Source organism: Triturus cristatus, chromosome 8, assembly GCF_964204655.1.
Source record: "Triturus cristatus chromosome 8, aTriCri1.1, whole genome shotgun sequence".
Taxonomy (NCBI): Eukaryota; Metazoa; Chordata; class Amphibia; order Caudata; family Salamandridae; genus Triturus; species Triturus cristatus.
The window spans coordinates 1,246,175,475-1,246,202,702 of NC_140591.1; the positions used below are offsets into that span (position 1 = coordinate 1,246,175,475).

The window sequence follows — 27,228 nt, forward strand, 5'->3', positions numbered from 1 at the left end:
GAACGTTGGCACTTGTGGTCTCCCTGCCAAGCACGCCCTTGGTATGGAATGGTAGGCTTTGATGTTCTTTCAACATCACAAGCACTGCGAATTCAAGCTTACATAATCATTGAACACAAAGAAGTGGCTTCCATCGGACACCTAATGTTAAGATGTGTAACAAACAGAGAGAGAGAGAGAGAGAGAGAGAAAGAGAGAGAGAGTTTGCATGCGTAAGAGATTATCATGCAGCGTATGATTTAGTGGCGTAAAATGTAATATTGCCGTGCAGTCTTTTATGCACTCCCAAAGACATTTCTGTTGGCAACACTGGCATCTTATTTGTAAGCTGTGACTGTGCCCCTTTAACAGTGTAGTGTACTGTGAGATATCTCCCATTCAGTGGGACTCATAATATAAGGTGAGATGCAACTTTAAAAAAATCTTCTACTAGATTTCTCCTTCAATAGCTATTTCCCTCTATCTTGGCTTTGTTATGAGCATTGTCTTGTTAGACAACTCTCCCCTTGGTGATAAGCCATGAACCCCTAACTACAGGATTTGACAAAGGATGACAGGAAGTGTGGTATTTAGATCATTACAGAAGCAAAAGAGGGAAGTATAAGTTGAATTTTATTGTTGCTGGAAAATAAAAGTGCAATATTTGACACTGGATGTTTGCTGATGTAATGGACTGCACGCTGCACATCCTGTCCTCTGTCCCTTCCAGTATAAGGGGTTCAAGAGTGCTGACCAAAATCAAGAACAGTCTAAGGGTTTTTTCATTGAAATGGTGAAAACGGGCGAGTAAAGCACGCAGTTACTCTGGGCCCGAGCAGTAATTTTCCTTTTCAGTTTGTAATGGCCGGTCTTCAGCATAGAGATGTAATTCCACCAAAGGAGGGCCAACACGTAATCTGGGTTCAAGTAAGATAATTCTAAAAGGAAAACTAGATAAAAGTAAATATTTACCGACTATTTTAAAGGTTGAAAGCAGCTCTTAAAATGGAGTACACCCAAGTAAAAGAAAACTGAAAATTTTTTTAAAATTAAATTGGGGCTTCAATGGCGAATTTGGTAGATGCTAAAGCATTTATTTAAGGAACAACACATATGTTTTGGAAAAGGGTGCACATCTCAAGTAACTGTAATCTGAGGTACTTTATATAAAATCATTAACATGCTCCATAATGCCATTCAAACTTCATAAAAGATGCTTAATTTGCAGACTATGTATGCTTAATGCTTTTTGCCTATAAAAAAAGTGTGTGATACATTTTTTTTATTGGTGCTTCAGTATTTGAAACGTGAACGTCAACATGGCGTTCAACTCTCATAGCCTGACCACTCCCATGACTGTATTACCACACTGTTGTGCAAAAAAACAAAACTGTCAAATGTTTCAAATCAGTAAGCTTCATTAACTGAGCTAAAACCACAAAGAACCCACACTGCTAGTGATAGAACCAGAAGCCAGGGTTGACTCTGCTTCACACAATGGGTCCCAATCCCAAAAGAAGCCTCGTATGTAGTCACATTATACGAAGTATCTGTTGTGTTCTCTACATCTATCCAACCTCCCTCCTGCATCAGGAGCTTGGAGAGGAGGCTGCCTAGCCTGGTCTCCATTGTAGAGCGAAGCTCCTCAGCGGGAGTTGTGGTGAACCAACTTAGGTTTCTCTCCATCGGATCAAGGCAGGAACCCTCTGGGGATCTGTCGAAAAAGACTTCGCTCAGGTCGGCTCCTGCAACTGAGTTGGGGGAGGCGCAGGGAATATCTCGGACCAGCTTGTAATTGAGCATCCACGTCTTCAACCATTCAATTCTGCAGTCGCACTCCCATGGGTTCCTGAAGAGATAAAGCCGACCGATGAAATAAACTGGTTTGAAAATGGGGAAGGGCAGAGATGTCAGGTTGTTACTGTTCAAGTGCAATGATACCAGACTAGTTAGGTTTTCAAAAGATCCTTCTTCGATGTAGTTGATTCTATTACGGTCCAGATAAAGTATTTCAAGCTCAAACAAGTCCTGAAACCAAGTGTTGGTCACATTCCTTATTAGGTTGCCTCCTAAATTGAGTAACTTCAAGCGCCCAAGGCCTTTAAAGGAAGTTTCAGGCAGCTCTATGATCAAGTTGTCATTCAAATAAAGGTATTCCATTTTCCGGCAATCCTGGAAGGACAGGTCGTGAATCACATAAATCTTGTTTTCCTGGAGGTTGAGATATTTCAGGTTTCCTAGGTCCTGCAGAGAATTGTATGCAATAGCTTCTATTCGGTTTCTTTCCAGATAGACATGGGTCAAGTTCTCCATTCCGCGAATGGCCCCTGGGATCCTTCGAAAGTTGTTCTCAAACAAGAAAAGTTGTGTAAGGAATGGAAGCTCTACAAAAATCCGGTCAGGAATGTTGAAAAGGTTGCAGTCAGCGAGGTCAAGTTTGACCAGTCTTTTCAGAGCTGAGAATGTTCTAGTGTGCAAGTAACGGATGTATTCGTTGTGCGCCATCTTCAGCTCTGTTAAGTTGGGAAGCCCTTTAAAGGCGCCGGGAGTGATAAACGAGATATTGTTATGTTTCAGTGATAGGGATTTGAGGGAAGGCAGTGTCCCAAAGGCTCTTTCAGACAGAAATTTGATGTTGTTTTTGTCAAGGGTAATGAACGACGCCTCACACGGGAAACGGACGGGCACATCCGGGAGTCCAATCCGGTCGCATAAAACGGAACAGCTTCGTTCTTGAGTGCATGCACAGTCAGCAGGGCAGGCACGCGCGCAGGCCCAGACGGCGTCAATTGGCTGGATTAAAAGAACAACTAGGAGTAAATGAGATGGGGGAAAATGTGGATCGAATGAGATAGGATAGGGAGAGAAAAAAGACTGTATTAGATTTTGGCGAATTAGTATGACATTTCTTTTTTTTTTTTTTTTTTTTTTAAACCGTTTATTACAGGTCTTAAAAGTATACAAGTATGGGCCCACAACCTTCCGGCCGGCCGCTAGCAATGGTAGGAACATACGACATACATTCATGGAACACGTGGTATTACAGGAGGAGCATTTCTCAGTAGATAACAATGTCAAAAACCACATCATCCAGGCCCCATTATGCGGTTTCATTTTAAATTAAGAACAACAAAAATTAAAACCACACCCACAAGGCAACCCACAATCAAAAATAGCAGCACGTGCTCCCCAAGAGGGGGGATCCCAACTATACACAGAAGTGTGAAGAGGGGGAAGAGAGCAAAGCGAGGACTGGGGGAACCCAATGCCCGGCAGCGGGGGAATGAGTCGGCTAAGGGGATGGGGCTGGCGAGGGATCAGGCAGCAGCGGTGGCGCGCAGATACCCCCTCGGTAGGCATTCCAGAGTATGACATTTCTTATAAGTTTCTAGTAGTCAACGTTGTGTATGTGTGACAAAACACACCACCGCTGCAGCTGTTAAAATGTTATTAATCAGTATAATCATAGTGCACATTCTTTTTCAATCTGCAAACATTCTGACGTGATTTTTGTACGTGTTTAAATTCTTTCAGAAACATCATAAATACAATCCTGAGACTTTTTTATTTTTTAAACCCACAGGCTTGGGGAGCATACCATGCAATATGAACTAAAGGGAGTGAAATGTAAATAGGGACTGCAAAGCTGGCAGGGTTCTTGCAGTCTTTACCAATAACCAGATCAGAGATTTTCATTTGTAAAGTTAAGGACTTTAATGTAAGACAGCACAGCATCACATTTCAATGGCAGGCAGTATTTACTGTCAGTACTGACCACTAGCAGGACCCTTACCCTCACACAGAACAGTCAGAAATTTAGAAGTAAATGCTTCTTTTAACAATGCAGGTTTATGAATCTAGGTTGCCCCTCTGCCCTCCCATTTTCAGGGATTTAAGTGGGATGTAACGGTTGTAGGTGGTCTGTAAAATAACTATGGTCAAAGGAACATAACTAGGAATCCGTTCCAAAAGGTGAGGCCTGTTTAATTAATTGTGTGTCTTAAAACATTTGAGATAGAATCCAGTGCTTTTGACAGAGTGCCACCTGAAAAGGATTTTGTGCCTCTCTGAGTTTTCTTTAATTGAATCCTGATAGATCACAGAGCACCGAACATGTGCATAAAACAAACCAGACCTATTGGTCTTGCCAGTGTTTATTGACAGTATCATATAAATGAATGACACTATGTGAATAATTAGAATTGAAAATGGATCAATTCTGAAAATATGAGACTGTGAAATAAACATTTCTAAGTTCTGTGAAAGGAGTAGCTTTGGACTGAATCATTTACTCCAGTTCTTCCTTCTGTAGCATTTTCCTCTGCAGTCTCTCATTCTGCTATACACTTTGACCCTCTTATTCCCTGCATCTTTCTGAAAGCCTCTCTCAAATCTCTTTCATCACACTTTTCACTCACGCCTTTGCATTTACTTACTTGCATCTCTCACTTATCTATAAACACAGAGGACCTTATTTATGAGAAGTGTTGCATCGCTGCAACACTTCTCAGTGTGCCCTCCTTGCGACTCTGTTGATGCATCATATTTACTGTATGACGCATCATGTCGCAAGGAATGACAGATACGTCAGTATTACTGACCTATCTGTCGGCACAAAACTGACGCATTGCTGGAGTTGTGTCACACTTCCGACACAACTCCAGCAATGCGTCCTTTCACATGGAGCAGGCATAAGGTTTTCACGCATTGGCATCCTAGAAGTGGTGCACTAAAATCTTATAGATTTCAATGCGCCACTTCTACGAGGCTTTGATACGGGGGAATACCCACCCTGCCCACATTATACCGAATGCAGTTATAATGTAGCGCAGAGGTTTACAAAGTGACGCATCTGCCTAGATGCCTCACTTTGTAAATATGGCGCAACATAGCGCATTTTTTACGCCACCGGTGTGTCACAAAAAGTGACGCACTGGCGGCGCAAAAGTGTCACATGGGCTCATAAATAAGCCCCTGAAATTTCTTTTCGTTTTTGCACAGTCTGAATTTCCACAACTGAGTACCCCCGTCACTCACTTTCACATAAATTAGGCTTTACTATCAGCACGCAAGTTAACATTGCCCTGAAGAGAGGCCAATGATTGGAAGAGCATGTAGTCTGCACACCTTTATGATCTACTGACGCACTGTGACTAACGCGTACTTCCTTGAAGTCGTACCCTGTAATCACCCAGACATCTAGAAGGGACTCGATTGAGCATATACACTATACAATAATCATTCGCTACATGTAAAAAAAACTACAAAAACACACATCTATAAAATGCAAACCTTGTTAGGAGATGCAAAATAACTAAACCCTAAACGAGGCAGTCACTGCACCCCTGACATGGATTACCTTAAGAGTTATTACAGTATTGAGAAAAAGATCGGTGTTTTAGAGATCAAAATTAAAGACGGGATCATATGGCCCAGCATAGACCTGTTTCAAAGTTATTTTCTGATAACTGAGAGGATGTGGTATAAGGACCAGATGTGCCATAAGGGACAGAGCTGCAGACTTTGGAGCTGGGGGAACCAGGTGTGAGTCTCGGCGTCAGCTCAACATCCTGTGATCCTGGGCAAATCACTTAATCCCCCACACCTACCAAAAAAACTGTATGCGTCCTTGTGGAATGTAACTGGTGCTCATGTAAAGCGCTCCAATACCTTTGGGTCGAGTTCGCGCTATATAAAACTGCAAAAAATAAAAAACAGCTCAGGCTCTCCTGAGTGTTTCTCTCTGGGAAAAATAGCCCCCCCCCCCATGGAAATAGTGCAGCTGCTCCCATGAAATGTCTGACACCTCTGGACGGGCCTTCTTCAGCGCTGGATTTCCCTGCTCTGCTGCGCAACATGAGAAAGGCAAGCAAGCTGCTCGTCTTTTTAAATAACAAGCTGCGGCTGCTGACAGCCTGCTGTCATAATCTTTTTCCTGGTGTGTGTAGTGCATGACTGCCCCCACACAACCTCTGGGCTCAAGGTCAGTAAGATGCGTGAGCAGGCATGCCCCTTGCTAGCTTCAAACCGTGTGTGCTTTAAGCGACCAACCAGAGCTTGGCGCACAGTGCCGTGCACCGGCCGCACCGTCCTAAAGCTGGCCCTGCATGCACAACGTCCAAGTTAGTTCCCTGAGGTCCCAGATTTACTAATGCTTTGCGTTCGTTTTTGTAATGCAAACCTAGCACAGTGTTATGCTGGGATTTACTATCTAACGCAAATCAGGATTTGCATTGGATAGTTTCCCAAAGTAACGCAAAATTGCCTTAAGCACTGCTTTGCGTTACTTTGGGTTAAGAGCGGGGTGTTTGATGGGAAGTACATGGGCCTTGCCGTGCAACAACCCAAGGTTTTGGATGCACATCCTGTCTATAAACATTCTGTAGTGATCTATCCACGCGCCCCCTTGGCGCGTGGACCATATGAGTGCCGGTTGCCTCGCGCGCCCCTTGGAGCGCGAGCCCAGTGCTGGCTGACAGTTGGTCACCCGTTTGGTGACGGTTAGAAAATGACAGTTCCTCCAGCTAGCACAGTGCTTGCACGCACATCCCGCGCTGTCTGTGGGGTCTTCATTATATAAATAAACGTATCGCTCTTAACTTCTTCAGAGGCGTCTTCATTATTACTACACATTCGTAGACAGGAATTCGCGGCATAACCTTATGCCTTCTTCAGGCATGTTTAACGAGGAGATATGTTTTCATTTCGTCTCGTTTTTCCTGCTTTGCAAGAATGCCACACATACAAAGCAGGAAACATAAAGGATAGTTTTAGTTATGGAAGGCTCCCTTTCACTACAAAAACTATTCCTTACAGAATACACACTCCCTTACACTATGGTTAAAGGGTGTGTACGTTGGCACATGGCAACCTAAAATGCACCAGCACAGACTGAGAGGAAAACAGAGCCATATGTTAGTAGATATGGTGCTGTACTGCCCTCTCTCCCTTTCACACATCACAGAGTTGCACACATTTTTCATATATCTGGACCTTTGTGTCCTTTGTCAGTGCATTGGACTAGACTTATTTTTATGTAATGTCCCTGCCTGCCACAGAAAATACCAGATTGGTAAGCATTTTATGATGTCTTGTGAAGACCACATTCCCAATATAACTGGCATATCAATGACTCTGTCCATAACTTAAGCCAGCACATCTGTAAACCCCGTGTCAGAAGACCAGAATTTATGGACAAGCGCACATGCCAATCTTAATTTATAAAAATATATATGCCAGGACCCAATGTATTTGTTAGGACGGAATAGTCCCTCGCATGGTGATGGATGCGTAGCCCACACTGGTGCTGATTTTTACTGTCAAGGGTGAACAGGCATTTTGGGTGTGCACCATAACATAGACCTGTTTGACAGATTGCAGTCTTTTTGAATTTCGAGGGGCACCCAAAGTACTACCCTCATTGTGGTAAAAGGCTACTGCATTTGTCAGGAGTTAAGCTGCACGAGTGCGGTGGTGGCAACATACCGTGTAGTGATCAGTAGGAGTGAAAATGCCGTTTTACCTGTGTCACTGGAGTGAGGCCTACTGACTCACTCGTGTAAAGGTCCGGTGCTGCGTGCTTAATTCACCCTTGGCATACATCAAGTTAGTATGTAGTACTGTGCAGCCCATGTGTCGTTGTATGCATATGCTGGGTGTATGTATACCTGTGAATGGTACAATATATGGAAGACTCTGGGTCCCATTTTAGGAGACCCAGGGCTGACTGGAGAAGCACGAGAAGGTAGAGGATTCCCCCAAGTCAGATATGTGGACTACTGCATTCCTGTGAGCTGGGTGGGTCACACACTGGAGAAAGAAGAGCCAGGCTCTTCGGTACACTTCACAAGGTTCTCTTTGATTGAGGAACAGGAGCCTGGGCACATCTCAGGATAGAGATGGGGCTGATATGAGAATCATAAAGAGTGGGCTGGGGCCCTGGGATAAACTGTTGAGGCAATCACTGTTACTGACATCCAGGTGTGAGCCTGTAGTCACTCCCATGGCCTGTGTTGTGGGACTATCAGCTTTGAAGTCACTCCTTCTGTGACATACCGATTTCTGGAGGAAGGGCAGAACACAGGAATGGGCTGTTCAAAAGGAAGCAGACCCCCAACACAAACTTCAAAGATTCAGACCCTAACTCGCCTTTGGTGTCTAGAAATGGAATATAAAAAGGGGAGCTTGAGGCCCCCAAAATTGTCAACTGTCAAGCAGCCATTCTAGCTGTGCAAGGATAAGAAGCTCTGCAAGACTTCCGCATATAACCAAAGCAGGGGGTTAAGGACTGCCAGTCTCCCAGCTTGGTCAGGGGACATCACCCAGGGAAATCCAAGACCACCTACCCATGAAGAATGAGTGCCTGCCTGCTTGCCAAGACCAGTGTGCTCTCTGAGGAAGAAGAGAGTGCTTGGAGGGAGCGAGGTCCAGTGAGGGTTCCTGGTGAGTGGGTCCCTGCAGTGAGGTTTGAGCATTTGGCTGGTGCACCGATCGGGCCATCATCCGTGTGCATATTCAAGTCAGCAACCCCATATGTTAGAGGGGGTCGCTGTGAAGTTAGCCGTGGTTTCATTAATGGGGCCGTAGCTTGTGTGCAGAGTAATGTTAGTGACCCTTTATACCAGAGGAGCATGCCATGAAAATTACTGCTGTGCTGATCGGGCCATAGTCTATGTGCGGAGTGAAGTTGGTGACCCCATATACCAAAGGTGGCTGTCGTGAAGCTCAATCCCGACAGGAGTGGGTTAGACTGAACATAGGATTAGAAGGGAATTTTGTTCAGCCATATAGTGCTTCGGGCGATGGAACATGGACTATTAATAAGAGTTGGAGTGAGACTCCTGAGACTGAATGTCACCTATAGTGAATCGGAAATAACCACTACAGTTAGTAAGAGAGAAGGGGGACTCAAGGGCCTGCCTATCAAACACTAGAGCCCTAGCTTCAGGGGACTGTTTGTATTGTATTGTATGCTGAATTTCACTTTATGTTTGTATATAAATACTCCTTTTTTATCATTAAAAAGCAGGTATTTGGGGAATCATTTTTTACTGCTCTTGAACGTATTTTGAGCCTGATCTGTGTTCACCTCCATACAACTACTTCCTCTCCGAGAAGTCTTGGACTGCTCAACCCACACTATTACTGAGAGTCAAGTGCGGAACGGGTACTTGGCTTGGATGCTCAGGGCCGATAGTAAGTTAGGTCCTGAGACATCAGGATTAATGGGCCTCAACCCTCACGGTTGGGCCCACTAGCTCCTGCTTGCCCCATTGTCCTCTGAAAGTGGTTTTGACAGTATTCCAGTGCATCTGGCACCACCCAAAGCTCCTGCCAATGCTGCTGAAGGCCAGTGCCAGAATTACTAAATATCACATTTAAACAAGTGTGACATTTTGTATTATTCTAGGTCACCCCAGGCTGTCAGGGTAGCCTGGAGGTGCAAGCATTATCAATGTCTTTTCAGTATATTGAATAGTTAAACACTCTACTACTGAGCTCTGCTAAAAAAATAAGCACAGAATTCGAACGTGGTGTATTTTCATAAATAAGTGCCAGTGTCAAGTACCAGACACTGACACAAATTAAGCACGGCACAAGGTATGAAGGAAGGTACCACCCTGGACACATCCCCTAGAGCATTCTGTTGTGGGAAATCAACTGAACGGTTGGAGCTGAGACCTTATATAAAAGACCCAGTGTAAAATTGTAAGTCTTTGAGAGGGTGCACACATCGTTCTCATTCCAGGCCATTGGGGGAATTATTATTCTATTATTTATTTCTATTATTCATCATATTTATTCAAAGTTGGGGACTAACTTCTGAGTTAGCATAACCAAGCTCCTCAAGTGTTGGAAGTTGTCATCCTGCAAAAGGAGAACATTTAATGACTCTCTCTCTATCAGATCTCCAGCAATAAAACAAGGTTAAAAATTGGTTTTGAAGCCCCTTACAATCAAAAGTTTATCACCAGACTTAGCATGAAACACTAAATGATGACCAGAGATTTAGGGTGTTACCCACACCTCATCCAATAGGCTTACTGAGAAGCCTAATACTTTTTTCTCTAGTTCGTTGATGTCCCGTGGTGTGTGACATTGCCTGTGGGCCTCCTTGTGATATCTCATGGGAGTGTGCATAAGCAGAAGCTACTCTTTCTGCACTATCCCTTTTGATTGTAATCTTTAACCTCAAATGAGTCACCCTATTAGAACATTCCATCTCCAGGTACACGTCCCATCCATCAACATGGCCAGTCACATTCATGCATCACACAAACTGAGGGTCAGATCTCCCTAGGCCATCAGCCTAGTTATCCCACCACTATTAAGTAGTGTATGTTGCACTGTCACTTTGTAGTCACCATTCATTGCAGTGCTGATAGGTTGAGATGTAGTCTTAGGCCAACAGCCGAGGATCTTAAGACCAACACCTCTCCCGATAAAGGTCTTTTCAGAATATGCAAAAAAGTTCCTGCCACAGCACATTCTTATTTACTCCTCTCCACCCAGTTTAGATTCAGTGTTGTACATCTGGCTGGTGTTCTGTCCTGTAGCAAGTCCACCTTGTGATGTGTAAGGTTTTAGCGTTGTTTCAGGGTATCACCTAATCTACTCATTACTCCACACTCTGCTCCTTAGCCTTTCCATATGAAAACTGATCCCATATCAGGAGCCTCATTTGGGGAAGCAAACTGCTATGGAGGCAACCCTTGTGAGGTTGTGTGGTAACTCCATTTATGAAAGGTGTTTAATGTTACAGTGAGTTCTTCCAAGCACATGCAGTGGAGATGCAGTGAGGAATGGATTGGCCCTCAGGCAAGCTCAAGCTGCCTGTAACCTAGCAGGTGTTGGAGGCCCAACCTCAAGAGAGACTGAGTTCAGGGGGTCTATTACCACTGTAGAATTTAGAAATATATACTGCCTTAGAATACCAGCAGTGGCGGCAGACATATTCTTTTTTTGGAATAATGATTTTTATTTCGCTTTTATCTTTGAAATGGTACAACATTGTCTCAGGAGAGTACCAAAGAGCATATGAAGATAACTTTGTCAGCAACATATGGAAGAAGTCGCTGACTCGAACATCAAACAGTGACTCGGCCCCCCCTTCCCACCCACTAACTGGCAGCCCACAGTCAGCAAATCTCTGGCAACAGCACAGGAAAAATGTACAGTTCAGCACAACAATTCTATGCAGGCTCTGATACTCCAACACAGTGCAATACTGCTCGGCATCAAGTCCCAACATCAATTAGGAGATCCAGGGAGTGATACGTCACCCAACCACTCCAGATTTTCCAAAACGTGTGGGACCAAGCCCTGCCAGCATATGTAATTTTCTCGGCCACCATGTACATATCCATGCCCCTTTTCCACTCTTGCAATGTCGGTCATTGCCCTACTCCCCAATACCAGGCCATGCCCCTTTTGACCCCTACAAGGGTCAGATTACAAAACACAAGCTTTGATCTTGGCATGTCAAAGTTATTGGGGATTCCCAGAAGAATAAACTTGGGATCAAGAGGAATGGGTTCTCCCATAACCTTGCCCAATTCCCCGATAACCTCCTTTCAGTACCCCTGGATGTGCAAGCAATCCCAGGTTGTGTGTATAAAAGTGCCACCCGCCACCCCCACAGCACAGATAAAGCGGGTGGATGATTTTAAATTGGATTAAACAGTGCTTCGCCTTTATCGCCACTTCCCTCGGGTGCATCAGGGCCACCTCCCAGTTAGTGTCTTCTAATTCTCCCAGATCAGCCACCCAGTACCCTATTAACTGGCGGAGATTGTCTGGCATGTTGTTGGTCAGAGCCTTATACCTTAGGGAAACTGCTCCATTCCCAAACTCCTCCTGCAGGTAAAATTTTGGGACATCATCTCCCAGGAGTCCCTCAGCTTGCCAGGCATGGCAGATCTGCGTGTATTTCAAGAATTGATTAGGATTCATCTCGTATTCCTGCTGCATCTCAGCAAAGGACATGAGGCTCCCATTCACTAGCACTCCCCATATCTTAGAAATCCCAATTAAGTCCAATTAATTCCCAGGCCTCGAAGCCCTTGAGCTTTCGCAAACTCCATCCAACAGGGGTGTTTCCTGTGTAATTCTATGATGCCAACCCATACATTTAGTGGCTTTCCCTCAGGCCGGCAGGGCAACCTAAGTGGCAGGTAGGAGTCTTTGTACGCCCTTACCCCCATAAAGGTAGTGGAGACAAGACTTTTTCTCCCACTGCACGCATTCCACTCGAAATGTGGAGTAGTCAAGTGGGGCAAAGAGCCAGTTGTTAATGTTAATAAGGTGGGCCGCCCAGTAGAACACCTCAAAGTCAGAGAAACAGCCCCCCCGTAGCGTGGTTAGCACAATTCTGGAGTGTTTCCCATCCCACAATAGAGTATTCAGATCACTGTCTAGTTGGGCAAAAAACTCTGGGGGGGGGACCTTGTAGAACGTATTCTGTAGTACATACAGTAACTTCAGGAGCAATATCATTTAAAACAGGGCAGCATGGCTTAGCAATGTTAACGGCAACCCTCTCCAGCTCCTCCCAACAGGCCTTCGCCACTCTTCCCAGGCTCCTCTCAAAGCAAAGGTCCTTTTCCAGTGTCATAAAAATTCCCAAATATTTAAAACAATCGGGCACACACAGCAAAGAGCAGGGGACCAGGGATCTAGCCATCTCACCATTCGGAAGAAATAGCACCGATTGCCCTAGTTAATTCTATAGCCGGAATAATTGCCATAGTTCTCATATACAAATGGAGAACCAGTGAGAGGGTCTGAGACGGTTTCGTAATATACAGCCTACAAGGAACCGTAGCATACTGGGGCCCTCAACACCATCAGTAAACCCCACAAATCTCAAATTATTCCTACAAAATAGATAGGAGGATATCATCTGCATAGAGCAAGATTTTCTCACCGCCCCCTCCGCATCTGTTAGGGCAAAGCGTATGGGTGGGCCTCACAATACACCCCAATGATTCTATGGTGAGGGCAAACAGGAGGGGAAAAAGGTGGCACCCCTGACGTATGCCCTTGCCAATGGGAAAATCAGAGGATCACGTCCCATTTACCCTCACTGCAGCTACCGGAGCTTGATAGAGCAGACTTACCCATTTTTGAAAATTGGGACCGAACCGAACCAGCGTTTGTTCTAGGAAAAGCCAATTCACGGGATCAAATGCTTCTCCTCATCCAATGTGGGAGAACATGTGTCTCCGGCCTGGAATCATTTTCATTCATCCAGTTGTATGCTCGTCGGATATTATATTGAGTTGACCTGCCCGGCATGAAGCTAGATTGGTCCCTGTGGATCAGGGAAGTAATCACCTGCAAGAGCATAGCAGCCAGTATGATGGCCAATATCTTTACCTCAATATTTAACAGGGAAATGGTGTGATAGGAGTAACATTTATCCTTGGGCTTACGGTCCTTGTGAATTACTACAATCATCGTCTGTCTATGGTCTGCTCTTCCGTCTCCTGGAACATGTGCAGGAGTTGGGTCCCCAACAAGTATCCATAATGCTTGAAAACTTCTGCGGGGATCCCATTGGTGCCCGGGGTCTTACCCGACTTGAGTTTTGATGTGGCAGTCTGCATCTCCTCCAGTGTGATGTCAGCTTCCAGCACTGCCTGAGCATCTCCATCCAGCACAGAGATGGGGAGAGATGCCAGGAACAGTACAATTCGAGCAGTATCATGTAGGGGTCTGGCTGTACATAAATCCTCATAGTGGTGCGCAAAGGCCTCAGCAATATCTTTTTCCAAGACATATTTGGCACTGCCAGATCCCACTATCTGATGCACCCACCGTACCGCTACGATTAGATTCTGTGCAGAACCTCTGAAAACCCCCTTAAAGGCCTCCCAGAGCATCACCCTCGAGTCGAAAGAGTCTACGTTCTCCTTAACAAACAGTTCTGTGTCTACTCAGTGTCCAACCACCACTTCCCGGTCCCTTAGGTCCCATGCATTGAGTTTCCAGCTGCCCCACCACGACCCCTCCCGTCCAATTGCACCAATAGGGAGGAGTGGTCTGAGAGTCCCCTGGCGAGATATTCTGCTTGTGTAATGGCACCCACTTCCCCAGGAGGGATAAATATATAGTCAAGCTGAGAAAATACTCTGTGGGCCCCAGAGAAGTAGGAATATCTCCTCTCTTGGGGGTGTGCGCGCCTCCAAAGGTTGGACAGGCCAAGAGCGTAAGTAAACCTGGAGAGTGGGGTGGCCGGTGCCACTGCGCCGGCAGATCTGGAGCAGTCCAGCGCCATCTCTATAACATTGTTAAAATCCCCTCTATTATATGTAATGGGGACTTAGCCTCCAACAGAATTTCGGATATTTTCACTAGTGTGGGTTGCTGAAGTCAGGGGGCAGCATATACGCTAAGGAGAGTGATGGCCATTCTGCCCCAGATCCCCTGTACTCCCACGTACCTCCCATAGCGATCGGACCAGCGTTTCACCAGCTGAAAGGGAGGTGCTTTTTAATCAGTATGGTGACCCCTCTAGATCCCATCATATATCCTGCGTGTGCTAAAGTGACATAGGCCCCGACCTAGGAATCTACAATATGTACCCTAGAAGTGAGTTTCTTGGAGAAGAATAACATCAGGGTGTATCTGTTTAAAGTATTGGGACACCAGGCCTCTTTTGACTTTATCTCCGAGACCGTTAACACACCATGAGAGGATCCTCAGAGTGTTTACATCTAGTGGTGGGCTGCGTGACATGGCATTAATGATGATTGTGGAATGTGTGTTTGATATCCACTGGGTTGCACCCCAACTAATCAGACTGTGGTCCCCCCTCCTTGAATGCTTAAACTCCTTTCTACCCCTAGAACTCAGCATCCCCCTCACCCCTTCTAGACCACACCTGACCCCGGCAAGTGAAGACCCTAATTAAATAACAAAAACTACTCGTCGAAGAGACAGAGAAGCCTGTAACCCACCCAGTTAACTAAGTCCCTCAAACTGGAGAGGCTAAAATCCAGGCCTGCCACTCCAGTGAGCTTTGTTCTGGCATGAGGTGCTACAAAGAAATACACACAAGGAAAAATGAAAGAAAAAACTGTGTTCAGGAGCCCCCCGAGTCTTTTGTCTTAGATAGAGGAGAGGGTGGGGGGGGGAATGGCCACAGTGTGGTTCACACCTCCACATCCCGGATCCGATGTAGTCATACTAGGTCCGTAGTCATGCTGCCGTATTCTTCTCCACCAACACACTAGGTGATGAGTCTGTTTCCGGGTGTTGTTCCATATGATCAAATGCGATTGCCAGTGGGTGTGGTGAGTCGAAATCGGAGTCCAAACACTTCCCGGGGTCTCTCCTGGTCACAGGGCAATCCTTGCTGTCCTGCCTAGAGCTTTTGGATGTTGTTGTACTGTTGCCATCTGAATACGAAGTGTGGTCTTGCTGTCCCCTGGGTCTCAGATCACGCCATGGATTCTTTGATCCCCTCCCCAATTGCAGAGTCCTCTTACCTTTCTTCCACAGTCTCTATCTGAACTTCAGTTCGGCCCCCTTCACAGTGTGGAAAGAACTTCTTGAGGCCTGTTCCCCCGGGGAAGGTAGCCTGGGGCATTCTTCAATCCATTCCTAGGCTTCCTCCGGTGTTTGGAAGAAAAGAGTAATATCCTAGAAGATCACTTTGAGCTTGGTGGGGAACAGGAGCATGTATTGTATTTGAAGAATGTCCAGCTTCACTTTGACCAAATCAATCTTACACCTCTGGCGTTAGACCTCATGCGAATAGTCAGGGAAGACTAGGATTTTGGAATTCTCATGGTGCACTTCTCCCCGACTTCGGACTTCCATTAGGATCATGTCCCTATCTAGTTCAGGAAGCGCACAATCACCGGCTGCGAGGAAGCGCCCGGAGGCAGCCTCCTCCCCCTCAAGGGACAGTGAGCCCACTCGATAATGAAGCAGGGAGAGAACTCATCCTGAAGGATTATCGTGCGCAGCCAGGTGTCAAGGAACCGCAGCATACTGGTGCCCTTAACGCCCTCAGAGAACCCCACAAATCTCAAAATATTCCTACATGCGTGATTTTTCACATCGTCTATCTGCCACAGCATGTACTTGTTAGTCGTACGGGTCTCCGTCACCTCCTTGCGAAGTCCCCTGACTGTATCTTCAAGTTCGGAGATCCTGTTTTCTGTGTCTATATCCCTCTCTGTCATATTACGAAGGTCCTTCTGCAGGAGGGACACCTCCGAACGAACCTTCCCACTTGCTCGTCCAGGGCCTCACGCAAGGCCTGGATCGCCATGAGGAGGGAGGCATTATCGGGCTTAGGCTGAGAAAGTTCCTCCAGTGTGAGGGTTGAGTGCTTTGGTGTAGTGATCTAACTTCCCTTGACGAGGGGGCATAGACTCCATATCCTTGGCCTTATCGTACTCACCCGGCTGTGCAGAGGGAAGCTCCACTATGTAGACCAATCCTGCTAAGACAATGGGGGAGAGTTCACTGGTATACAAGAAGACACCGACCAATAACACACAGTCCAATAGCTAGGCACCAGGCGGACCCATCAGGCATTGGAGAGTTAAAGATGAACAGTGTGAGTGTCGTAGTCCCCAACTTTAGCGCGACCCCACCGGAGAAACATCGTCTGAGCCCCTTTCCATCACCTCCACAATTTGAAGATCCATGCCCACTTGACCAGGGCCCACCAGCTCCACTCCCCGACCCCCAGATCAGAGTTGCACGTGTGCGGGAGGGTGGGGGGGTGGGTAAAGAAGCGGGGATTGCAATCAGGAGCAGATGACACAGAGTGGAGGTGGGGGTGAGATTGAAGGCAGCAGGGCCCCCCAGCGGTACCCTCAACCGATAATCACTGGCTCCCAGGATGGCAATGCCAGGTTCTCCACACACAGAAACTCCATTAAGCCTCAGTGCATGACAGCAGCAGGCACAACAGTTGAAAATTGGGCAGGGGAGGGAGCAGAGACCACTGGAGACACCCCCCAATGCTCAGGTCCATGAATGGTGTCAATGAAGAGGGCAAGCTCAGTCCAGCATGCACATGTTCTTGAGCAGCTGTGACGGCACAGGGCCGCAGGTAGGGTGAGCAATTAGTACAGCAGAGCAGTTATGAGCAGAAATATATTTCACCATGTCCCTTTATTGAAGCTGCACCATTCAAAGCACATGGCACATCAAGTTTCACCAGCAGTGTAGAGCAATTGATTCCCCACTGGCGCTATGGGGGTGTCAGAGCCCCACAACCTCCAGTCTCTTTGGGGCTCACCAGATGGCTCCTAGCCTGCTGACCCATCCAAGCGTGATACCGCCAGCGATCACCACATCAGCCGCCGCCCCGCCGGGTCTGCAATGCCGGCCCAGCCCTTGCGCTCAGTGCCATACCTCTTTCTGGCTGTCACGGTCCGGCCTGGTGTGCTCCCCCAGCCGCCGTCAGCAGGGACCAGGCCCACTTCACAATAGTCTCCGCTGCGGATGGGGAGGCGGGAAGCTTTCCTGAAACTGCCACAGGCCCCACAGTGTTACAACAAACAAATGATGGACGGAATGCTGACAATGCAGACATTCTCCCCCAGTCAAGAGATCTGGGTTAAATCCATCGTTCTTTTGCCCACTACGCCACCCCAGTTCAGACATGGCCATATGCAAATCAGTCTTGACCCTGTGCCTCATGGGTACAGTCCAGCCCGAACTGCCAAGCCATGTCTTCCCTGGACCGGAATAAAGCATCCTAGGACCGGTTTCTGGCTATCAGCCGTCATCAGCCAGGATAGCTTGACTCCAGTGGCGTAGTGAGCACGGGACCCACGTCTGGGCATACCCATCCCACTTAGGGCGAAAAGCGTTACAACAAACAAATGATGGACGGAATGCTGACAATGCAGACATTCTCGCCCAGTCAAGAGATCTGGGTTAAATCCATCGTTCTTTTGCCCACTACGCCACCCCAGTTCAGACATGGCCATATGCAAATCAGTCTTGACCCTGTGCCTCATGGGAACAGTCCAGCCCGAACTGCCAAGCCATGTCTTCCCTGGACCGGAATAAAGCATCCTAGGACCGGTTTCTGGCTATCAGCCGTCATCAGCCAGGATAGCTTGACTCCAGTGGCGTAGTGAGCACGGGTCCCACGTCTGGGCATACCCATCCCACTTAGGGCGAAAAGCGTTACAACAAACAAATGATGGACGGAATGCTGACAATGCAGACATTCTCCCCCAGTCAAGAGATCTGGGTTAAATCCATCATTCTTTTGCCCACTACGCCACCCCAGTTCAGACATGGCCATATGCAAATCAGTCTTGACCCTGTGCCTCATGGGAACAGTCCAGCCCGAACTGCCAAGCCATGTCTTCCCTGGACCGGAATAAAGCATCCTAGGACCGGTTTCTGGCTATCAGCCGTCATCAGCCAGGATAGCTTGACTCCAGTGGCATAGTGAGCACGGGACCCACGTCTGGGCATACCCATCCCACTTAGGGCGAAAAGCGTTACAACAAACAAATGATGGACGGAATGCTGACAATGCAGACATTCTCCCCCAGTCAAGAGATCTGGGTTAAATCCATCGTTCTTTTGCCCACTACGCCACCCCAGTTCAGACATGGCCATATGCAAATCAGTCTTGATCCTGTGCCTCATGGGAACAGTCCAGCCCGAACTGCCAAGCCATGTCTTCCCTGGACCGGAATAAAGCATCCTAGGATCGGTTTCTGGCTATCAGCCGTCATCAGCCAGGATAGCTTGACTCCAGTGGCGTAGTGAGCACGGGACCCACGTCTGGGCATACCCATCACACTTAGGGCGAAAAGCGTTACAACAAACAAATGATGGACGGAATGCTGACAATGCAGACACTCTGCCCCAGTCAAGAGATCTGGGTTAAATCCATCGTTCTTTTGCCCACTACGCCACCCCAGTTCTGACATGGCCATATGCAAATCAGTCTTGACCCTGTGCCTCATGGGAACAGTCCAGCCCGAACTTCCAAGCCATGTCTTCCCTGGACCGGAATAAAGCATCCTAGGACCGGTTTCTGGCTATCAGCCGTCATCAGCCAGGATAGCTTGACTCCAGTGGCGTAGTGAGCACGGGACCCACGTCTGGGCATACCCATCCCACTTAGGGCGAAAAGCGTTACAACAAACAAATGATGGACGGAATGCTGACAATGCAGACATTCTCCCCCAGTCAAGAGATCTGGGTTAAATCCATCGTTCTTTTGCCCACTACGCCACCCCAGTTCAGACATGGCCATATGCAAATCAGTCTTGACCCTGTGCCTCATGGGAACAGTCCAGCCCGAACTGCCAAGCCATGTCTTCCCTGGACCGGAATAAAGCATCCTAGGACCGGTTTCTGGCTATCAGCCGTCATCAGCCAGGATAGCTTGACTCCAGTGGCGTAGTGAGCACGGGACCCACGTCTGGGCATACCCATCTCACTTAGGGCGAAAAGCGTTACAACAAACAAATGATGGACGGAATGCTGACAATGCAGACATTCTCCCCCAGTCAAGAGATCTGGGTTAAATCCATCGTTCTTTTGCCCACTACAGTGGCAGCCAATGTGGAAGGCGGGCATCCACCCCCACGGGGACCCTGAGATGCAGGCCGTTCTCCGCAGCCCATATGTAGTCTCCACCTCACGGGGAGTAGAGCGGGACAGCGTAGGCCCCCCTCCTCCATCTCTGCACTGCCGCAGATATCGTACCACCATGGCACTACTCCGGGCTATGGTTCAGTCACCCCGGCTCACGGGAAACCCAGCAGGATGTTGCAGCGGCAACCACGGAGTTGGCACAGGATTAGGCAGGGTTTTACAGCAGGGCCGGGAGCGGAGCTTTTCACTGAGCATCCGACATCGCCACCATCTTGTCCATGCCCCCTGGCAGCCATATTGCTCAATGATATCAAGTTATGCTCTTCTCTGTCATGTAAAGTCTCACTCTCATGTATGGCATCGTAGATGAGAATTCTCGAATATCTTGCTAGCTCTGAAAGTTTACATTCTTTTATCAACTTTCAGGTTTAGTGTGTACTATCCTAAGATTTTAGGGGCATATCATCAAGGAGCCAATATAAAATTATCGCCGCTTTTGCGTCCTTTTTCGGACGAAAAGCGGCGATAATTTTATCGCCTTATCAGCAAGGTCCCGCTATCGCGTGAATCCTTGCATTATCGCCCTTTCCCCCAATGCCCATCTTTGCATCTCTAATGAGATGCAAAGTGGGCGTTCCTGCCCTGACATAACTGGAGAAATGTCGCTAAGCGACATTTCTCCAATTATCAATGGGCACGCTACCCTGCAGAGCGAAAAGCAAAGTAGCGATAACCTCTGTTATCGCTACTTTCCTTACGACTGCTTCAAGACCGACTTAGCCATGATATCCTATGTAAGGTGGATATCATGGCTAAGTATGCCATGCCCTATCAGCAAGCTATCGCCTAACTTTGTGAGATTATCGCTGGATTTCCAGCGATAATCTCACATTTGGCAGTTAGCACTTGGAATTTTATCGCTTTTGAGATAAGCGATGCTAATAGCAAGCTGTCTCAGCGATAAAATTCAACGTTTCCCAGCGATAATTATCCTAGCGCTAAGTGCGCTTAGCGATAATTATCGCCGGTGCTTGATGATATGCCCCTTAGTTTCTGCCTCTGTACAGTCCTGTGTTTTGGTTTCATCACATGATCTCCATTGGAGCCGTGAGTATGAAAACATAAGTTTGCGTTCTGTACATGTGTTTAGCTCTATGCTCACAGGGGTCACCGTCTCACCCAACACTGTGATTTGCAAATTAATTTTTTTGTTAAAGATTTTCAGACTTATAAGATTGACATGAGCACAGACCTCTTTCACACCCCATAATGCTCTGGCCCACGCAAAACCAGAGTATGCTGACTGACAGTTGCATGACAATTTCTGATGACTGACTGTCTTCTGTGAGTTGAACTGCCTCCCGCCCCCCCCCCCCCCTCCTCCATCATACACAGGCCTATCTGACCCGAGTTAGGGTGGAAACCAGTCAAGCAGGGATGCTGGAAGTGGTGACTGTCAACTGCCTTGTCTCCTTGACCTCACCATGGCCTTTCTTGGACTGTAGAGGCCTGGTTAAGAACCCAAAACAGGACGCACACTGTGTCTGTTCCCCCAACATGAGAGGAGTAGTCTTATACAAATGCTAGTTAACTTACCTCATCTTGCATCTCTGCAAGCTTCCTATTGCTTTGTAAAATAAGAACAGAGGAGTAGAGAGTTTAACAGACCTAGGGGATTATCACAAGAAAATGTCGGAGCACGGAGTTGTGCTAAATTTGTCAGCGCCGCGCTACATTTTCAAAACATAGGGAAGCGCCATATTCACAAGAATACGGCACGCCCCTGTGTTTCCCCTAGAATGGACGCAAAAAAAGCTGCCTAGCGCTAGCACCAAAAAAGCTGCCTAACGCTAGCGCAGGCACCCTGCCGTCATGTGGCAAGGGTGCCTGCTCTGCAGGGATGATTGTTTATGTGCAAGAAGGGACACCTTCCAGCACATAAACAATCAATAATGGCGATTTGCACCTTCTACACATGTTAAGAGCGGAAAACGAGGCAAAATTAATAATCTCTCCTTGTTGCACCATTCTAATGCCTGGTATTCTATGGCCTTAGTTTTTGGTGCTGCCACAGCCCTGTAAATCTGGGGCAGTGTCAAAAAGCAATGGGTGTTGCAGTGTAATGCCCACAACAACACCCATTGTATGCCCCTTTGCTGCAGAGGACTGCGGCGGAAAGGGGCATATTTAAAAGGTGGCGTTAAGCCACACAAAGTGGCTTAGCACCACCTTATAAATATGGAAAAAGGCGCTGCACCACTGAGGTGTCAAAAAAAGCGACGCTCCAGTGGCACTGAGGGCTTGTAAATATGCCCCCTAGTGCTGTTTCAGTTGAGATAGACTGGAGCAAGACAGTAAGGTGCACTGAGGGCATAGGGGTAGTGGAGGTTGCAAGGGGGCACGTGGCTCCATGTGATAAAAATAAACCAGAAAGCTTTTGTGAAAGATGGATATCTAACACAGAATCACACCATGCCTGATAAATGGAGCTAACCTTAAACATCTCCAAATAGAATCCATATGGGATGGGGTAATATTAGATCTGGGTCTTAGGAAACAGGAATTGATAGGTTTCGGAATGGGAACAGGCCTTAGGCAGGGATTTCATGAAGTGGTACTGTTCAATCTTAGATCTGTTACATTGGCAATCCATACCACAGCAAAAGTCCAGGATTTCATCACAGACTTTCTAACTTGGGAGGGGTTCTGGATAATGTAGAACCATGGACCGAGATATATGGACTAAATATGTTTTGGGTAAAGTTTATTCAAATGTATGCAATAGGGATAATATAAGTTACTAAGGTTTATTATGACTATTTAAATTAGTTTGCTGAGAAAGTGGAGTTTCATTAGAATATACAAATCTTCAAATATGGTGTATATAAATACAATTTTAATTAAAATGTTTAAATCTCTCCATGTTATCCTTGTAGCAGCAGTGATATGCTTATACAAGTTTCTTTGAATTTTATTAACAGGCTCTTTCGAATAAAAAAAAAAAAACCTTTAGCATACAGATATCGACAAACAACAAAAAAGCAGTGTGAGCCTTGTAGATGTAAATAAGTCCTTCTGCAAGGTGAAGGCTTTCCAGAAGATGGAAATGCTGCTTCTGGGTGGTCTTTTATTTAAGGTAACTTCTACTTTTGTTGGCGTTCTAGATTGGATGAGAGCATCCTTAAGAGTATGACACGTTACATCACATGCGATACAACGCATGACATTACAACGCTGTCGTTACAACGACCGCGTTGTTACATCGCATACCATTACAACGCAAGTAGTTACAACGACTTGCTGTAGGGGGCGCTGGATGTTGGAATAGTATAATTTACTATTCCAACTCCAGTCTGTCCAACAGTAGGGAAGATGTTGGATTTTAAATCCAACACCTTCTGCCCCCTACAGCGCAAGTCATTGTAACAACATGCGTTGTAATGGTTTGCGATGTAATAACGCGGTCATTGTAACGACTGCGTTGTAATGGCATGTGTTGTATCGCATGTGATGTCAACGATGTCTCACTATCCTCAAATCCAGGAACCCTTCTGAGTCCTGGTAAGATCTCTGAAGTTATTGTTGATAATACAGTGGTAAAAACATTTTATTGATAAATCTGTTGCTTCTGCCTTTTGAAAAATGCTTCAACGCTTTCCAACAGTAATGGTCCTCAGTTTGAGCTTCAGACATAAATATTAAGAGATTCATTGGACCCTAATCCTGAGAATGATGACACTTCTGATCTAGATACAAGGGGAATTTTATTGAAAATAAGGTATGGGAATAAATTGAAAGTCACTTTCGTGTTTTGAGGACCCTTCAGTACCTTCTACTTTACAATAGATTACTGTCTTTGCAAGATACCTTCCAGTGGAGTCAGTCTTTCTTTACATCCTGATACTAAAAAAACAGCAATGGCGGCCGGTACTTACAGCATGGATGGGGCGGTCAAGACACAAACGCACACATAAACACTGACTCACACCCATGCATTCACACACACAAACACGCAGACATGCACGCTCACACATATATACATTCACAACATTCACACTCATATTTTTATGCCTGCACCAAACATTTTTAAAAAATCACACTTACCTGCGTAGCGCTGCCTTGGAGGTCCCAGGAATTGGAACTGCTGCATTCCCTAGGGTCAGCCAATGAGGGAAGGCAGCAGTCTGGAATGGGGTCAGTGAGAGTTGCTGACCCACCCTACTCTGTGAGGAGGTGTCAGTGATTGACAGTTAGCCCTGAGCACTTCAGGACTTAGACTGAAGCGCCCAGGTCGGAAGCAATCAGTGACACTCCCACTTGTCATGAGTGGGAGGGCCTCGAGGTGCTTTGCCAGGCTGAAGATGCCATGCCCACAGGAGCTGTGACCTCTTCAGCCTGTCAAAGTTCAGCTCAGGCAGTTGGGAGCCAAAACATTTAGCGCATGTCGAGCTCCTAGCTGCCTGACCTGAAAATATAGAGTGTCTGTCAGGCTGACCTTTGCTCAGCCTGACAGACACTCTTCTTTTTGGGTAAAAGGTGAGAGGCCGTGGCCCCTTCGCCCATTAGGATGGGCCAGGGCTGAAAAACAGCTCTCAAGATCTTTATCTGGGCAAAGAAACACCTTCACTCTAATGGCAGCCTACATTCCAGGAAAAAAAATGTCGTGGCAGACCTTCGGAGCAGAGTGTTCCCAACTTCGACAAACTATTCGATAAATACAGAGAGTTTTTGGATGGCATGTCTGAGATTTGGGAAGCCTGTAATAGACCCTGGCCTAAGGGTCTTCAGTACGCATTTCCTCCCTTCCCTTTGAAAACAAAGGTACTCTTGAAGACTCGTAGGGTTGGTGTTGAGTTGAACCTAATAACCCCTTTTTGGTTATTGAGAGTTATGTTTCCCCCTTCTGAAACAACTGCATGTCTTTAAGGGATGGATCTTACCATATTTAATATCACCCTAGAGATGGCAGCACCTTGTTCCAACAACACGGGCCAGATACAAATCGAAGGACTGGCTACTGAGAGGTTATGTCTTTGTAATTCAGGTGTTTACCAGAAAGTGGCCATGGCAGTCCAAAACGCTCATCATCCTTCAATACTTAACTCCTATTATAAACATCGGGCCTCCTTTAGATGCTGGTGCTCTTCTAAAGAACTTAGGGGCATATTATCAAGGACGGTGTTAAAATTATCGCCGGTTTAGCGGCAGAAAACTGCTGCTAAAGCATCGATAATGGGCTTGATAATATGCCCTGGAGAATTCCAACAGATGCCCATGTTCACACCAGCAAAAACAACAATTGATGGACAGAATGCAGAACAATGTCATACATTCACCCCAGTACAGAGATCTGGGCCTAAATCCATCGTTTTTTTGCTCACCATGCCATTCCAGTTTGAACCCAGCCATATGCAAATCAGTCTTGACCCTGTGCCCCATGGGAACAGTCCAGCCCGAACTGCCAAGCCAGGTCCTCCCTGGACTGGAAACAAGCATCCTAGGACCGGTTTCGGGCTTTCAGCCCTCGTCAGCCAGGATAGCTTGATTCCAGTGGCATGGAGAGCAAGGGACTCACGTCTGAGCATACCCTTCCCACTCGGGGTGACAAATGCAAAAACAACAATTGATGGACAGAATGCAGAACAATGTCATACATTCACCCCAGTACAGAGATCTGGGCCTAAATCCATCGTTTTTTTGCTCACCATGCCATTCCAGTTTGAACCCAGCCATATGCAAATCAGTCTTGACCCTGTGCCCCATGGGAACAGTCCAGCCCGAACTGCCAAGCCAGGTCCTCCCTGGACTGGAAACAAGCATCCTAGGACCGGTTTCGGGCTTTCAGCCCTCGTCAGCCAGGATAGCTTGATTCCAGTGGCATGGAGAGCAAGGGACTCACGTCTGAGCATACCCTTCCCACTCGGGGTGACAAATGCAAAAACAACAATTGATGGACAGAATGCAGAACAATGTCATACATTCACCCCAGTACAGAGATCTGGGCCTAAATCCATCGTTTTTTTGCTCACCATGCCATTCCAGTTTGAACCCAGCCATATGCAAATCAGTCTTGACCCTGTGCCCCATGGGAACAGTCCAGCCCGAACTGCCAAGCCAGGTCCTCCCTGGACTGGAAACAAGCATCGTTGTTGTAACGCATGTTCACACCAGAACATGGACTTCTATTGGAATTCTCCAGGGCATATTATCAAGCCCATTATCGCCGCTTTAGCAGCAGTTTTCTGCTGTTAAACCGGCGATCATTTTTAACGCCGTCCTTGATAATATGCCCCTGTATCATCTCTCTTCTTTCTGGAGTTCCTCGGAGACGGGTTCCTTTTAGGTTCAGTCGTACCAAGTCTTTGATGTCAGCTTATACAACATGAAGACATATTTGGAAAAAATAGGTTCCTTACCTGAGTTAGCTCCCGACTATTGAAAAGTTCAGTCAAAATATACTTTGAAAGAACAATAGACTTTTGGATATCAGATTATCTTTTTGTCTCTTTTGCTTTTGGTCGTCAGGGTCTCGAACTGTCAGTTTCTGCTCTCAGCCAATGGATACACCTGACTACAACTAATGACTCATGATAAAGCAGTCCCTGTAAAGTTCAAGCTCATTTACTAGAGGGGGTTCAACCTTGCAGGCTTTCGGACTGGGAGTTTCAATGTTGGAGGTTTGTACAGCAGCAACTTGGTCTACTCCAATGACATTTGTGAAATATTATAGTTTACAAATTCCAAAGGTATGTAAAGATTTCTGTTCTCCAGTCATAAGTGCAGTAAATGAATATCTATAACTTGATTATAACATTAATAAGTTCTATATTCTGTAAATAATTCTGTCTCTTTAAATCAATGCTGAAATACTTCTTACTGCTTTCGACAGTCTCATTACACAAAGTCCTTCTCTTTCTTACTCTTTCACAACAGAACAGAAGATACAACTGCTGCCGCTTGTGTGTAGAAACTGGCCAATCACATTTGGCATAGCAGGAAACTGTGAGATGATAATGTACAAGTACAACCTCACATCCCTGATGGTGTAGAAATGTTCATTGTCCAGCATCAAATAGGCATCTCCTCCCAAACAGTCATAATGTACATTGTCATGCAGTCTGTTTGTAAACGTGTCCAATGCCCGAACATACATGGAACACACTGTTAAACTGCATCTCCCCTTTACATTGCAGAGGGAGAATCAACACCTCCTGCAGAGCAGACCGTACATCTCTTCACTGATGATGAAGAGGACCTCCACACCATCGACACTGATGCCCTCCAACAGCTCATGGACACCCTCAGCACCCCACCCCCAGGATCAGGGCAGCCCAGCTGCATCGAGGAGACCCCACCCCCTGCACAGACCACACAGCAGGAAGCACCCACCACCACAGCTGTCTCCCAGGACCCCCACGACCAACACATGGCATTCCAACGCCATGTGTTAGAGGGCCAGAAGGAGATGGCGGATCAAGTGCGGGTGGGGTTCGACCTCATAGCAGCCAAATTAGATGCCATACATGGGTGTCTAAGTCCCATCAGGGACACTTACAGTCCCTAACGGATACCCACAGTCCACTCCAGCGATGTCAGCCATGGCTTGTTGGAGAGCATGGAGTCATGACTCTGAGACAAGAACAACTGTCTAGT

General features: G+C 46.6%; 1 protein-coding gene across 1 annotated transcript in view; it reads right to left on the reverse strand.

The window, feature by feature from the left end:
- Positions 1-1,284: 1,284 nt before the first annotated feature.
- The window catches only part of NYX (nyctalopin), a 47,286-nt gene continuing 21,342 nt past the window's right edge, over positions 1,285-27,228 (reverse strand). The window contains exon 2 of the mRNA XM_085620536.1: positions 1,285-2,789. Coding sequence (XP_085476662.1) covers positions 1,387-2,789 — 1,403 coding nt within the window. The 3' untranslated portion in view covers positions 1,285-1,386. The remainder of the gene's footprint in view (positions 2,790-27,228) is intronic.